Below are 15,376 nucleotides of genomic sequence, written 5' to 3'. Positions count from 1 at the left end.
CTACTAAGCCTGTCTGCGGTCCCTCCTTCCAATAGTTCTCCACTGAACAGACCAATGCTGCCCATGTACCCCTGGAACCTATTTGAAAGTGCCTACAGCCTACTTTTGTTATGTTAGGCCTACTAAGCCTGTCTGCGGTCCCTCCTTCCAATGGTCTTCCACTGACCACACCACTGCTGCCCGTGTACCCCTGGAACCTATTTTTAAGGGCCTACAGCCTACTTTTGTTATGTTAGGCCTACTAAGCCTGTCTGCGGTCCCTCCTTCCAATAGTCCTCTACTGACCACACCACTGCTGCCCGTGTACCCCTGGAACCTATTTTAAAGTGCCCACAGACAACTTTTGTTATGTTAGACCTACTAAGCCTGTCTGCGGTCCCTCCTTCCAATAGTCCTCCACTGACCAGACCACTGCTGTCCGTGTACCCTTGGAACCTTTTTGAAAGTGCCTACAGCCTACTTTTGTTATGTTAGGCCTACTAAGCCTGTCTGCGGTCCCTCCTTCCAATAGTCCTCCACTGACCACACCGCTGCTGCCCGTGTACCCCTGGAAGCTATTTTAAAATGCCTACAGCCAACTTTTGTTATGTTAGGCCTACTAAGCCTGTCTGCGGTCCCTCCCTTCCAATAGTCCTCCACTGACCACACCACTGCTGCCAGTGTACCCCTGGAAGCTATTTTAAAGTGCCTACAGCCAACTTTTGTTATGTTAGGCCTACTAAGCCTGTCTGCGGTCCCTCCTTCGAATAGTCCTCCACTGACCACACCACTGCTGCCCGTGTACCCCTGGAACCTATTTTAAATTGCATAGAGCATCCTTTTTTTAATTGTAGGCATACTAAGTCTGTCTGCAGTCCATAATTGAACTTGTCCTCCACTGACCAGAGCAATGCTGCCTGTGTACCCCTGGAACCTTTTTTAAACTGCATTGAGCCAAATTTTTTGTTTAAGGCCTACTACGTGTGTCTGTCTGCGCCACTCAATACAGCTGTCCTCCTCTGAAAAAAGCTGAGCGTCAATAGTCTGGTTTTCAGCCTATAGGAATTTGAAAACTGCATTGGAGCTACTACTTCGGTAGGGCCTACTAACGGTGTCTGCCGCTCCAAGGTGTTCTCCAGGTTGCCTCTCCATAGCTTTGATCTTCTAGCTCTCGTTCAGTAGTTGTTGAAACAACACTGCATTAGGCCTACAAGTTGGGTCTGGGTTGTAGAGACAGTGTCTGCCGCTCCAAGGTGTTCTCCAGGTTGCCTCTCCATAGCTTCAATCTTCATGCTCGTGTTAAGTAGTTGAAACAACAGTGCATTAAACCTACAAGTTGGGTCTGGGTTGTAGAGACGGTGTCTGCCGCTCCAAGGTGTTCTCCAGGTTGCCACTTCATAGCTTCAATCTTCATGCTCGTGTTAAGTAGTTGTTGAAACAACAGTGCATTAGGCCTACAAGTTTGGTCTGGGTTGTAGAGACGGTGTCTGCCGCTCCAAGGTGTTCTCCAGGTTGCCTCTCCATAGATTTGATCTTCTAGCTCTCGTTCAGTAGTTGTTGAAACAACACTGCATTAGGCCTACAAGTTGGGTCTGGGTTGTAGAGACGGTGTCTGCCGCTCCAAGGTGTTCTCCAGGTTGCCTCTCCATAGCTTCAATCTTCATGCTCTTGTTAAGTAGTTGTTGAAACAACACTGCATTAGGCCTACAAGTTGGGTCTGGGTTGTAGAGACGGTGTCTGCCACTCCAAGGTGTTCTCCAGGTTGCCTCTCCATAGCTTCAATCTTCATGCTCATTTTAAGTAGTTGTTCAAACAACACTGCATTAGGCCTACAAGTTGGGTCTGGGTTGTAGAGACGGTGTTTGCCGCTCCAAGGTGTTCTCCAGGTTGCCTCTCCATAGCTTCAATCTTCATGCTCGTGTTAAGTAGTTGTTGAAACAACACTGCATTAGGCCTACAAGTTGGGTCTGGGTTGTAGAGACGGTGTCTGCCGCTCCAAGGTGTTCTCCAGGTTGCCTCTCCATAGCTTCAATCTTCATGCTCGTGTTAAGTAGTTGTTGAAACAACACTGCATTAGGCCTACAAGTTGGGTCTGGGTTGAAGAGACGGTGTCTACCGCTCCAAGGTGTTCTCCAGGTTGCCTATCCTGAGCTTCAATCTTCATGCTCGTGTTAAGCAGTTGTTGAAACAACACTGCATTAGGCCTACAAGTTGGGTCTGGGTTGTAGAGACGGTGTCTGCCGCTCCAAGGTGTTCTCCAGGCTGCCTCTCCATAGCTTCAATCTTCATGCTCGTGTTAAGTAGTTGTTGAAACAACACTGCATTAGGCCTACAAGTTGGGTCTGGGTTGTAGAGACGGTGTCTGCCACTCCAAGGTGTTCTCCAGGTTGCCTCTCCATAACTTCAATCTTCATGCTCGTGTTAAGTAGTTGTTGAAACAACACTGCATTAGGCCTACAAGTTGGGTCTGAGTTGTAGAGACGGTGTCTGCCGCTCCAAGGTGTTCTCCAGGTTGCCTCTCCATAGCTTCAATCTTCATGCTCGTGTTAAGTAGTTGTTGAAACAACACTGCATTAGACCTACAAGTTGGGTCTGGGTTATAGAGACGGTGTCTGCCGCTCCAAGGTGTTCTCCAGGTTACCTCTCTATAGCTTCAATCTTCATGCTCGTGTTAAGTAGTTGTTGAAACAACACTGCATTAGGCCTACAAGTTGGATCTGGGTTGTAGAGACGGTGTCTGCCGCTCCAAGGTGTTCTCCAGGTTGCCTTTCCTGAGCTTCTATCTTCAGGCTCTTGTTAAATAGTTGTTAAATGGAACAACTGCATTTGGCCTACTAGTTGGGTAGGGGCCTACTAACAGTGTCTGCCGCTCCTTGCTGTTCTCCTGGTTTCCTGTCCTGAAATTCCATTTTCAGGCTCTCGTTAAGTAGTTGTTAATGTTAGACTGCATTTGGCCTACTAGTTGGGTAGGGGCCTACTATCGGTGTCTGCCGCTTCTTGCTGTTCTCCTCCACTGAACAAAGCTGTGCCGCCTGTTTACTACGGTTGCCAATTTTGAACTGCATTTAGACTACTTACTGATTTGGGCCTATTCTCTGTGTCAGCCTCTCATTACAGTTGTCCTCCACTGAACAAAGCAATGCCCCCTGGTTAGTCCTGTTACCAATTTTGAACTGCATTTAGCCCACTTTATTCTTTGGGCCTATATCTGTGTTTTTTCTTCCTCATGCTGCCCATTGCCCTGCCAGTGATAGATGAGTCTGCTGGTAAATTGACCCATAATGCAACATTCCCCGTGCACGCTACACAGCAAGATTGTGACCCTGCTGAAAGTCAGGTTCCTCTTCCCACATACAACACCACCTTACAAGGGGACAAAGAGGAAGGTGCAGATGAAAGTGCAGGTTCCTTCATCAGGTGGGGGAGGAATACTCGTTGGCGACGTCACTGGCACAGGGCCCCTCATAGTACGCAAAAGTGTCGCTGCCGGTGGGAGGCGCCCCCACCGTGCAAACACACCGCCGTACTTTGAGGGGCCCTGTGCCAGTGCCAATGCCAACGAGTGGGCCCCCCTGCTTGCTCCGGATCACAGCACTTGCAAAGTTGAAATACTTACCTCTCCCTGCTCCACTGCCGTGACGTGGTCCAGATTTCCTGGGCCCACTAAATACTTGAACCAGCCCTACCCCCCACAACTTTAGCAAAATGACCCCCAATTTCCAATGTCTTACTATTATTATAAGGTAAATTAAGATTGACAAGCTTCAGTAACAAGAATGGATGTTTTTGCCATTAAAATGGCCACTGTACATGTTTTGACTTGACTTGCATTGGGTTTCGTGTTTCGGTCGATCCCCGACTTTTCACGATAATCGGCCGATTCTACTCGACTCGACTGTTGAGATAGTCGGGTTTCGCGAAACCCGACTCGACCCTAAAAAACTAAAAGTCGCTCAACCCTATATATATATATATATATATATATATATATATATATATAATTATTTACCTATACTATGTGTAGACATTTATTTTATTGCAACCTGTCAGTGTGATTTTACTGTAAGCACACAGGAATTGCCGGCTTTTCCATCTATCTATCTATCTATCTATCTATCTATCTCTCATATATATATATATATATATGTGTATATATATATATATATATATATATATATATATATATATATATATGTGTGTGTGTTTTGAACAATATTTCATTGTAAAACGATGTATAAATGTCAGAGAACTGCTGTATGTAAAAGCTCATGTTAAAATCGAATTGCACACGGATTGCATACGGATGTAATACGGATGTCATACGGATGTTGCGATAAAAAAATCGCATTGACTTCACATGACACTTGCATGTTTTGCCTCCGTTTTTTCGGTCCAGAAATCGGACCTTTTTTTCTCACATATGGGTATGAGCCCATAGGCTGATGTCTGAATTCCTGGCTGGATGTGGACACCTCTCTCAGTAAAGCCTGTATTTATGGGTAAGTAGGAACCTGCTTTAATTATAATCACCACATGTTGCAGGGCGGAGTGCTGGGTCAGTAAGCTAACATACAAATGACAAAAAACTGACTGGTACATCCAGACTAGTGTGAATAGGTGCATACCAGGAGGAGCTACCACCATATACAATATACAAAAAAGAGTGCACTCTATCTTTTATTATTCTGGTCAGTACGATTTCAGCAATACCCCATTTAAATAATGTTTTTATGTTTTGGGGCTTTTACACTATAAAAACTATGTTATGGAAAAAATAATTATTTTTACATCGCTTTATTCTGAGAGCTATAACTTTTTTAGTTTTTCACCGCTGGAGCTTTATGGCAGCTTGTTTTTTGCAGGAAAAGATGACATTTTCATCGGTACCATTTTTATTTACATTTGTCTTTTTTTATCGTGTTTTTATTACACTTTTTATTCGGCCATATTTTTGCCTCATTCTTTATTTTTTTTACGGTGTTCACTGAGAGGGTTAACTAGTGGGTCAGTTTTATAGAGCAGGTTGTTCCGGACATGGCAATAGCAAATATGTGTACTTTTTTTTTATTTTTTTTACATAAAATGAATTTATTGGATAAATATTTTTTCTTTTTTAAATTCTTTATTGAGGGATTTTTTTTTAATTTTTACATTTTAAAAACTTTATTTTTAATTTTTTTTACATTTTCCCAGGATGGGACATCACTGTATTGTGACAGATCGCTGATCTGATACTCTGCAATGCTTCAGCACTGTAGGGCATCAGAGCAGGTGAGGAGGCATGTCAGCTCTTGCTCTTAGCATGTGCTCTTAGGCTATATTCACACTTTGCGGATTTTGCTGCGGATCCGCAGCGGATTTGACCGCTGCGGATCTGCAGCAGTTTCCCATGAGTTTACAGTGCAATGTAAACCTATGGGAAACAAAAAACGCAGTGCACATGCTGCGGAAAAAACCGCGCGGAAACGCTGCGGATTACATTCCGCAGCATGTCACTTCTTTTCTGCGGATTTTCACCTGCACCAATAGAAAACTGCAGATGAAAATCCGCAGAAGAAAACGCAGTAAAAACCGCGATAAATCCGCAGTAAAAACCGCGACGGGTTTTCACTGCGGGTTTTGGAATTCTGCTGCGGAAAAATCCGCAGTGGAATCTGCAAAGTGTGAACATAGCCTAAGGCCAACTTCCCTGCAGGACCCTGAAGGACCCTGCGACCATCTTGAGGCCTGGGGCATCATGCAGACCATGGGAGCACATAGCATACTCCCTCTGCGATGCTCCTCGATATACTGTAGCTATCACTACTGACAGCGGTATCAGAGGGGTATCAGAGGTGTTAAATGTCTGCTATCGGTGCTAGCTCCAATCGTGAGCATTGAAGCAGGGTGTCAGCTCTCATATAAAGCTGACACCCATACCCGATCATGGCGGCTCTCAACGTAAGCCCACATGATCAAGGTGCCGTACCTACCGTATATATTTGAGTATAAGCCGAGATTTTCAGCCCATTTTTTTAGGCTGAAAGTGCCCCTCTCAGCTTATACTAGAGTCATTGTCCCAGGGGGTCGGCGGGGAAGGGGGATCGGCAGCTGTCTATCATACTCACTTGCTCCATGCACGTCTCTGCATGTCTCTGCTTCTCCGGCGCCCATAGCTCTTCCTTTATTCAGCTGTCACGTGGTGCCGCTCATTAAAGTAATGAATATGGATGTGACTCCACTCCCATAGGGGTGGAGCCACATATTCATTACTTTAATGAGCAGCACCAGTGACCGCTGAACACAGGAACAAGCTGCCGGCGCTGACGCATCGGAGAAGCAGGGACTGCGCCGGGAGTGTGAGTATAACAGGGGAGGTGAGCCATGCGATATTCACCTGCCCCGTTCCACCGCCATGCGCTGCTCCATGTTCCACATCATCTGGCTGTGAAGTTCAGGTCAGAGAGCGCGCTGATGTGTTTAGTGTGAACAGTAACTGCAGAGAGACGGAAGAAAGAGCGGCGGGCAGCAGTGGAACTGGGACAGGTGAGTATCGCAAGTGCCGGTGTCCCCACCTGCTCAGGACAAGAGGTGAGTATGTCTTTTTTTTTTATCGCAGCAGCAGCTGCTGTTTCTATGGAGCATCTTATGGGGCCATAATCAACCTTTATGCAGCATTATATGGGGCAAATGTTTCTATGGAGCATCTTATGGGGCCATAATCAACCTTAATGCAGCATTATATGGGGCAAATGTGTCTACGGAGCATCTTATGGGGCCATAATCAGCCTTAAAGGGACACTGTCACCTGAATTTGGAGGGAACAATCTTCATCCATGGAGGCGGGGTTTTTGGGTGTTTGATTCACCCTTTCCTTACCAGCTGGCTGCATGCTGGCTGCAATATAGGATTGAAGTTCATTCTCTGTCCTCCATAGTACACGCCTGCGCAAGGCAGGATTGCCTTGTGCAGGCATGTACTACAGAGGACAGAGAATGAACTTCAATCCAATATTGCAGCCAGCATGCAGCCAGCGGGTAAGGAAAGGGTGAATCAAACACCCAAAAACCCCGCCTCCATGGCTGAAGATTGTTCCCTCCAAATTCAGGTGACAGTCTCCCTTTAATACAGCATTACATGGGACAAATATTTCTATGGAGCATCTTACGGGGCCATAATCAACCTTAACGCAGCATTATATGGGGCAAATGTTTCTATGGAGCGTTTCTATGGAGCATCTTATGGGGCCATAATCAACCTTTATGCAGCATCATATGGGGCACATTTTCTATGGAGCATCTTATGGGGCCATAATCAACCTTAATGCAACATTATATGGGGCAAATGTTTCTATGGAGCATCTTATGGGGCCATAATCAACGTTTGCGTAGCATTATATGGGGCACATTTTCTATGGAGCATCTTATGGGGCCATAAGCAACCTTTATGCAGCATTGTATGGGGTGAATAGGTTCTATGGAGCATCTTATGGGGCCATAATCAACCTTTTTGCAGCATTATATAGGACATATTTTTGTATGAAACATCTTATGGGGCCCATCATAACCTTTATGGAGCATTGTATGGGGCATATTTTATTACGAAGCATCTTATGGGGCCCATCATTAACTTTCTGGAGCATTAAATGCGGTTCCTGACTCAATATGGATATTCAAAAACACTTAACCTACTGTTGTCTCAATTAATTTTACTTTTATTGGTATCTATTTTTATTTTTGAAATTTACCAGTAGCTGCTGCATTTCCCACCCTAGGCTTATACTTGAGTCATTAAGTTTTCCCAGTTTTTTTGGCAAAATTATGGGTTTTGGCTTATACTGGGGTCGGCTTATACTCGAGTATATATGGTATATGGTGGTTTGCGACAACGCAGCTCCCGTGGTGCCATATATGTACGGCGCATCTCAGAAAGGGGTTAAAAGCAAATTGGCTTCAGTTCATGTCATTTTTATATTTCTCAATGTTGCTAGCAAATCTGTGCAGATAATTAATTTAGTTATCCAAAATACATCTAATAAATCACAGTAACCACTCTAATATAAACATATAGCTAACAAAATACTGTGTATCATAGTTTTTGACTTGCTGAATTCAGTATGTCTTTCACATTTAGTTGTAGTTGTATTCAGTAGAATGTATTGCTATCTCAATGAAACATATGTAACATTTACTATATTCTGATTGCAAAAGAATTCTAGGAAATAGGTGGCACTAGAGTTAAAGTCTTCTTCCTCTCTGAAGAAGCAATTTGCATTATTGAGTAACCATCTAGTCGTTTTGTGAAAATACATTGAAACGAGAAGCTAACTTCTCTTCTGCTTGCTACCTTATAACACATATGGAGAAGACTGGTGTGTTAAGACTTCTAAAAGGATTGTTTGGTTCTAAGACCAAACAATATGATACATTTTATAACGGTCAATTCAATTACAGAAGATCCTCAAAACGGTCCAACCAGACACCTTGTGAAAGCCTCATCTACAGAAGACATGGTCCTTGGAAGGAAGTTTTAAAGTAAGCAATTCAATGATCATGTGTTTTGACTTTTGAGGAGATGATGCCACATTTGATTATTTTTTATAGCATAGTGATATTTGAGCTGAACATTTTTTGACAATCAAACACACTTTCTTTTGCACAGTAGATTAGTTGTATTAAAGGACTCATCCAGTCGTAAGCTACAACTCTGCAGTCACTCTCTGTGACTTGTGCAGAGTTGTGAATCCTCACATTGCGCCCGACACACTGCAATAATTCTTTGTTGCCGGTGTCGGGAATGTCAGATGAGGAAATGCAAGAATGTGATTTGAATACATGTAGTAGGATGAATAGGTGGGCATAGCCTAACTCAATGCAAGTGCATTGGAAGAGGTTGGAAACAGTCTATTCTGAATGACCGCCTACTCCCATTGACGGTACCCTGCAGAATCCTCACAGCTCGCAGTGCACCCACTGTGAGGATTCCCAAGTCTGCAGTCAAAAAGAGTAACTGCAGACTTGTAGTTTAAGATCAGCCAACCCCTTATCAGCCTCTTTTTGATATAGACAAACCACTTTGGGTGACATAATGCGATTTAACACATACTCGTGTCTTAAAGTCTTAGGGTAAATCAGAATAGTTTATAGCTGGCTTTCACATTCACCTCCAAAGCAGCAAGCAGCTTTTATCACATCCATATTATGATGATGTCACAATTCCTCTTATCTGGATGCAGTGAATTAAAGTTCTGCAGTCCAATTTAAGAATGGGGTATGCTAAGCTGCCAGTATGTTGACGGACAGCTCAGCCGCCCAATCGGATGTTAGGGCGTGCTGAGCTGTAAGTGTTTGGAGGTCACCAGTGTGTGCCAGGGCTCCATCAAAGTGTCTTGTCCAGAGGAATTACCTGGCTATTTAACCAGCTCTCTGCCTTTGATTACGGCCAATTGTAGCTTTGCTCCTTGTCTGGTAGTCTGATCTTTGCTGCTCGACTTAGGATTTGTCTTGACCATCTGTTTGCCAAGAACTTTTGTTATGATCTGCTGCCTTCTTGGAATATTGACCGTCAAATATTTCATGACTACACCTTCATCCCATCTGTCAGTCTATGACGTACTCTTTTGGCTATTGACCTCGCACCCCTTGACTGTCCAGTCTCATGGCTTATATACAGTAAATATACAGTAGTAATAATTAGTAACACCCTACATGCGGTTTGTCTATTTTCTGCATCCATGAATCATTTTTTGCATACATGCTGTGGACAAAAAAATAATGAATATTTATTTATCAACAAATTTTGTTTTCAATGGATTAGACAAAATAAATGTCTGCAAAGGTACATAAATGCTTTAAATCAACAAATTCAGACATATCTAATAAGGAATTTCAGGCACAAAATCTGTTGTTCAGCAAGTTATCTGTTGACCAGCGTGCATTCGTGTCTCCTTACAGACCACTGTTTGCTTGCAATGCATTCCCTAATGATGATAAGTTGTGTTGCTCTTCTGCAGTAATTAGACATTTATCCTTCAGAAAAGCTGTTGCTCTGGAATTAGCCGACCTTTTTTCCCATTAACTAAATAATTAGAATGCTTTTGATTTTATTTCAGTAAAGCTTGAAAACAAATAATTAAAGTGAATGATACTGAGTATCATTGCTGCTTAGTTTGTGGAAATACAATTATTTTATTCCTTCTCCTGATTACTGATGTTGACATTAATTACCAATGAATAAAGCTATTTGAAAATTCCCTTTTTTATTTCATTACACAGTATGGTCAAATTAGTTGTGGAAAAGAACCCCACAATTTTAGCAACGATTTGGCTATTTATCAAATAAATTCGTTAACTGTTATAGCATGCACAGTTTTGGCTGTAGGCAATAAATAAACAGCATTAAGCAGCAAAAAAGGCAACTCAGCAAGTGTGAGTTACAGGAAACTGGGCAGAAACCGTTACCCCCAAAACCATTAAAATGATTGTGTTGTCTTGTAAAAATTACGCTAGTTGATCTATTAATGCTGCCAAACAACTTAGAGCATCACAGCCTCATGCTAACTTTTCATACCTAGCAGTACCCTGTTGCTAACGTGATTCAGCACACCATATCTCACCTTGTCATTTAGTGGTGTGAAAATAAGCTTTGTGCAGAGCTCATACAGAGTAAAAAAAACAACTTTTGGCAGTTACATTCGTGATACAGCACGCTTTATCCCACCTTGTCATTTAGTGGAGGTGAAATTGTCCTGTAATTTGACCTGTTGCACAGTGAAAAAAAAAATTTGGCAATTGCTAACATGATGCAGCATGCCATAACTCACCTTGTTATTTAGTGGTGGTGAAATTATTCTGTGTTTAGAGCTTTTACACAGTAAATAAAAATATTTTTTGCAGTTGCTAATAGGATTCCGCATGCCATATCTCATCCTGTCATTTAGTGATGGTGAAATGTATCTTTCAGTAAAGCTGTTGCACAGCAAAAAAAATGTTAATGTAGCTTATCATGATACAGCCCACCGTATCCCACTGTTAGGGTTGGCGGAACGCACCAAGTAAATATAATTAATTAATTAATAATTTTATTTATATAGCGCCAACATATTCCGCAGCACTTTACAAATTATAGAGGGGACTTGTACAGACAATAGACATTACAGCATAACAGAAATCACAGTTCAAATTAGATACCAAGAGGAATGAGGGCCCTGCTCGCAAGCTTACAAACTATGAGGAAAAGGGGAGACACGAGAGGTGGATGGTAACAATTGCTTTAGTTATTCGGACCAGCCATAGTGTAAGGCTCGGGTGTTCATGTAAAGCTGCATGAACCAGTTAACTGCCTAAGTATGTAGCAGTACAGACACAGAGGGCTATTAACTGCATAAAGTGTATGAGAACATGATACGAGGAACTTTTTTTTATTTTTTTTATATGATAGGCCACACAGGGATCATTAGGTTATTGTGTTGAGGCGGTAGGCCAATCTGAACAAATGAGTTTTTAGGGCACGCTTAAAACTGTGTGGATTGGGGATTAATCATATTAACCTAGGTAGTGCATTCCAAAGAATTGGAGCAGCACGTGTAAAGTCTTGGAGACGGGAATGGGAGGTTCTGATTATTGAGGATGCTAACCTGAGGTCATCAGCGGAGTGGAGCGCACGGGTAGGGTGGTAGACTGAGACCAGAGAGGAGATGTAGGGTGGTGCTGAGCCATGGAGTGCTTTGTGGATGAGGGTAGTAGTTTTGTACTGGATTCTGGAGTGGATGGGTAGCCAGTGTAATGACTGGCACAAGGTAGAGGCATCGGTGTAACGGTTGGTGAGGAATATGATCCTGGCTGCAGCATTCAGGACAGATTGGAGTGGGGAGAGTTTGGTAAGAGGGAGGCCGATTAGTAGAGAGTTACAATAGTCCAGACGAGAATGAATAAGTGAGGCAGTAAGAGTTTTTGCAGAGTCAGAAGTAAGAAAAGGGCAAATTCTAGAAATGTATTTGAGGGGCAGATAAGAAGAGCGAGCCAGTGATCGGCTGTGGGGGCGAATGAAAGCTCAGAATCAAGGATGACCCCAAGGCAGCGGGCATGTTGCTTTGGAGTAATGGTGGAACCACACACGGAGATGGCAATGTCAGGCAAAGGTAGGTTAGTAGAGGGAGAAAACATGAGGAGTTCAGTTTTTGGCAGGTTCAGTTTCAGATAGAGGGAGGACATGATGTTAGAAACAGCGGTAAGACAATCACTGGTGTTTTCTAAAAAGTTCGGCGTAATAACAGGAGAAGAGGTGTATAATTGGGTGTCGTCAGCATAGAGATGGTACTGGAAACCAAATCTACTGATTGTTTGTCCAATAGGGGCAGTATACAAAGAGAAGAGGAGGGGGCCTAGGACTGATCCTTGAGGAACCCCAACAGTAAGGGGAAGGTGAGAGGAGGAGGAACCAGCAAAACATACAGTGAAGGATCGGTCAGAGAGATAGGAGGAGAACCAGGAGAGAACAGTGTCCTTGAGGCCGATGGAGCGGAGCATATTGAGGAGGAGCTGATGATCCACAGTATCGAATGTTGCGGAGAGATCCAAGAGAATTAGCATGGAGTAGTGACCATTACATTTAGCTGTTAGTTGGTCATTAGAGACTTTAGTGAGGGCAGTTTCAGTAGAGTGTAAAGAGCGGAAACCAGATTGAAGAGGGTCTAGAAGAGAGTTATCTGAGAGATAGCGGGTAAGACGGGAGTGGACCAGGTGTTCGAGGAGTTTAGAGATGAAGGGAAGATTAGAGACAGGTCTATAGTTAGCGGCACAGTTTTGGTCGAGGGATGGTTTTTTAAGTAAAGGATGTATGATGGCATGCTTAAATGAGGAGGGAAAAATACCGGACATGAGAGAAAGGTTGAATATTTTTGTTAGGTGAGAGGTGACAGCTGGGGAAAGGCACTGGAGGAGATGTGACAGAATGGGGTCACTGGTGCAAGTGGATGGGCGAGAAGATGCAAGGAGCCTGATTACTTCTTCTTCTGTAATTGGTTCAAAGTCAGAGAGTGAACCAGATGCAGTGGGGGAGGGAGGACAGTGCATGGTATGAAGAGATTGGGAGATGATTTCTTGTCGAATGTGGTCAATTTTTTCTTTGAAGTAATTGGCCAGATCGTCAGCGCGGAGATCTGTGGTTGGGGCCTGCACTCTTGGGTTGAGTAGGGACTGGAAAGTGTCAAAGAGATGTTTAGGTTTATTTGACAGTGAGGTGATGAGGGTGTTGAAATAGGTTTGTTTGGAGAGGTGAAGGGCAGAGTTGTATCTTTTTAGCATGAATTTATAATGGTTGAATGGATGATATAATGATATGAAAAACACCAAAAAAGGACACATTCAAGAAAAAACACACCAAGAACAGGCAAAGATGCTTACCTGTCTAAATAGGCCTCAATACAAATGCACAAGCAGGGTGCAGCGGACCCAAACAAAATAGCAAATGCACAGGTGCAATACCTAATGAAACAGCCAGCCTTCAATAAGGGTTTGGCCGTGTGGTACACCAATGCACTAAGATAAAATACTCTGTATGTGGCGTGTTCACACAAGGAATACAAAGCATCTGGCTACAGCCTATTAATAACGCCCTATGGCGGGCTGCCCAGTGCTAAAATGCATCCCGTGTGAACAGAGGCCACAATGTACAGAACAATTTGGGCCCGGCTGCACCCTGCAAAAAATATACGTGATAGTAAAGGTGTGTTCGCAGCCCAGGGTCCACCGTGCAGGAGTGGAACCTGCTGCTAGTTAATGGCGGCACTATATGGTGGTACTAAGCCAGAATAGACATGGGTTCCATCACCCGATCTGTATAGGAGCAAACTCTATTGCTTCACAGACTCACAAGGAATAAAGGTAACGCTGTGCCCTGTTAGCAGTCACAGGGTGCAGCAAATGGAAACTAGTGGGATCCCTGCAATTCACCCCCACTATGCTGGTGATTGATCCTGCTCTGACCCTCAGTGGCTTTTGAGCCCGTGCCTGAGGATGCCCTGAGTGAGATGCTGGGATCAAGCGGGAGTTCCCTACACTACACTGACGGATTGTCAGAAGAAACTGGAGATAGCCGCACAGAGTGCACACAGCACCGCACTGGCGGTCACTGCTGGTTAGATGCTGTATAGATTGTGCCTGGTGCTGGATGGCCCTGGTGACCAAGGCATCCTTCACATGGTCAGCCAGTCCCTTCCAGAACACTGGAATAAAGACTTTATCTGGCCACTCCAGCTCAGATGCCAAAGTCCGGAAGTGGACGGCGAATTGACTGACCATGGATGAGCCCAGTGTCAATGCCAGCAGTTTGAGCGCCATATCATGGGTGACACGAGGTCCCATAAAGACCTCTTTCAGAGAGTCCAGGAAGCGAGGAGCACTCTGCACCACATGATCATCGCGCTCCCACAGCGGCGTTGCCCACTCCAACTTCCTGTTCGACAAAAGGGATATAATAAATCCCACTTTAGCCCGTTGGGAAAACATGCAGCCAGGAGCTCTAGATGTATGGCACACTGGCTCACGAATCCCCGACACAGCTTACTATCACCAGCAAACTTGTCTGGTAAAGGGAAACGGGATAATGTCGGAGCACGGGTGGCAGTAAACAAACTGGCTGCAGCTATGCTAGCAGCCTGAACAGTTACTGCAGTGACCTCCACGGCCGAGGTTGTGCGTTCAAGGGCCGCTAACCTACTTTCCAGCTGCTGGATGTACAGTTGTAGACAATGATCGTCCGCCATTACTAGCCAGACCCTGGCGCTAGTTTACTGTTAGGGCTGGCGAAACGCACAGAGTAAATATAATGATAGTTAAGGTGCGTTCGCAGCCCGGGGTCCACCGTGTAGGAGTGAAACCTGCTTCTAGTTAATGGCGGCACTATATGGTGGTTCAATGCCAGAATAGACATGGTTTCCGTCACCTGAACTGTATATGAGCAAACTAAGTTGCTTCACAGTGTTGCAAGGAATAAAGGTAACGCTGTTCCCTGTTAGCAGTCACAGGGTGCCGCAAATGGAATCTAGTGGGATCCCTGCAATTCACCCCCACTATGTTGGAGATTGATCCCACTCTGACCCTCGGTGGCTTTTGAGCCCGCGCCTGAGGATGCCCTGAGTCAGATGCTGGGATCAAGTGGGAGTTCCCACCCTACACTGATGGATTGTCAGAAGAAACTGGAGATAGCCGCACAGAGTGCATACAGCACCGCACTGGCGGTCACTGCTGGCTAGATGCTGTATAGATTGTGCCTGGTGCTGGATGGCACTATCTGGCGCTAGACAGCTCCAACATTTGTAAACATTCATCAACTCTAGGGATGGGAATGATTCAGAGCTTTCACCAGAACAGGCATACATCCACACACACACAATTACTGATTTAGTGGCCATGCGAAC

The 15,376-nt window shown here is 44.3% G+C and overlaps 1 protein-coding gene across 1 annotated transcript in view; it reads left to right on the top strand.

Annotated features, from left to right (window-relative positions):
- Nucleotides 1-8,309: 8,309 nt before the first annotated feature.
- LOC138680656 (enoyl-[acyl-carrier-protein] reductase, mitochondrial-like) overlaps nucleotides 8,310-15,376 on the top strand; it is a 157,298-nt gene continuing 150,231 nt past the window's right edge. The window contains exon 1 of the mRNA XM_069767966.1: nucleotides 8,310-8,492. Within this exon, the coding sequence (XP_069624067.1) occupies nucleotides 8,317-8,492 (176 nt within the window). The 5' untranslated portion in view covers nucleotides 8,310-8,316. The remainder of the gene's footprint in view (nucleotides 8,493-15,376) is intronic.

The sequence above is a fragment of the Ranitomeya imitator genome, chromosome 5 (assembly GCF_032444005.1).
Source record: "Ranitomeya imitator isolate aRanImi1 chromosome 5, aRanImi1.pri, whole genome shotgun sequence".
Classification (NCBI taxonomy): domain Eukaryota; kingdom Metazoa; phylum Chordata; class Amphibia; order Anura; family Dendrobatidae; genus Ranitomeya; species Ranitomeya imitator.
This window is presented reverse-complemented; position numbering and strand designations above follow the sequence as displayed.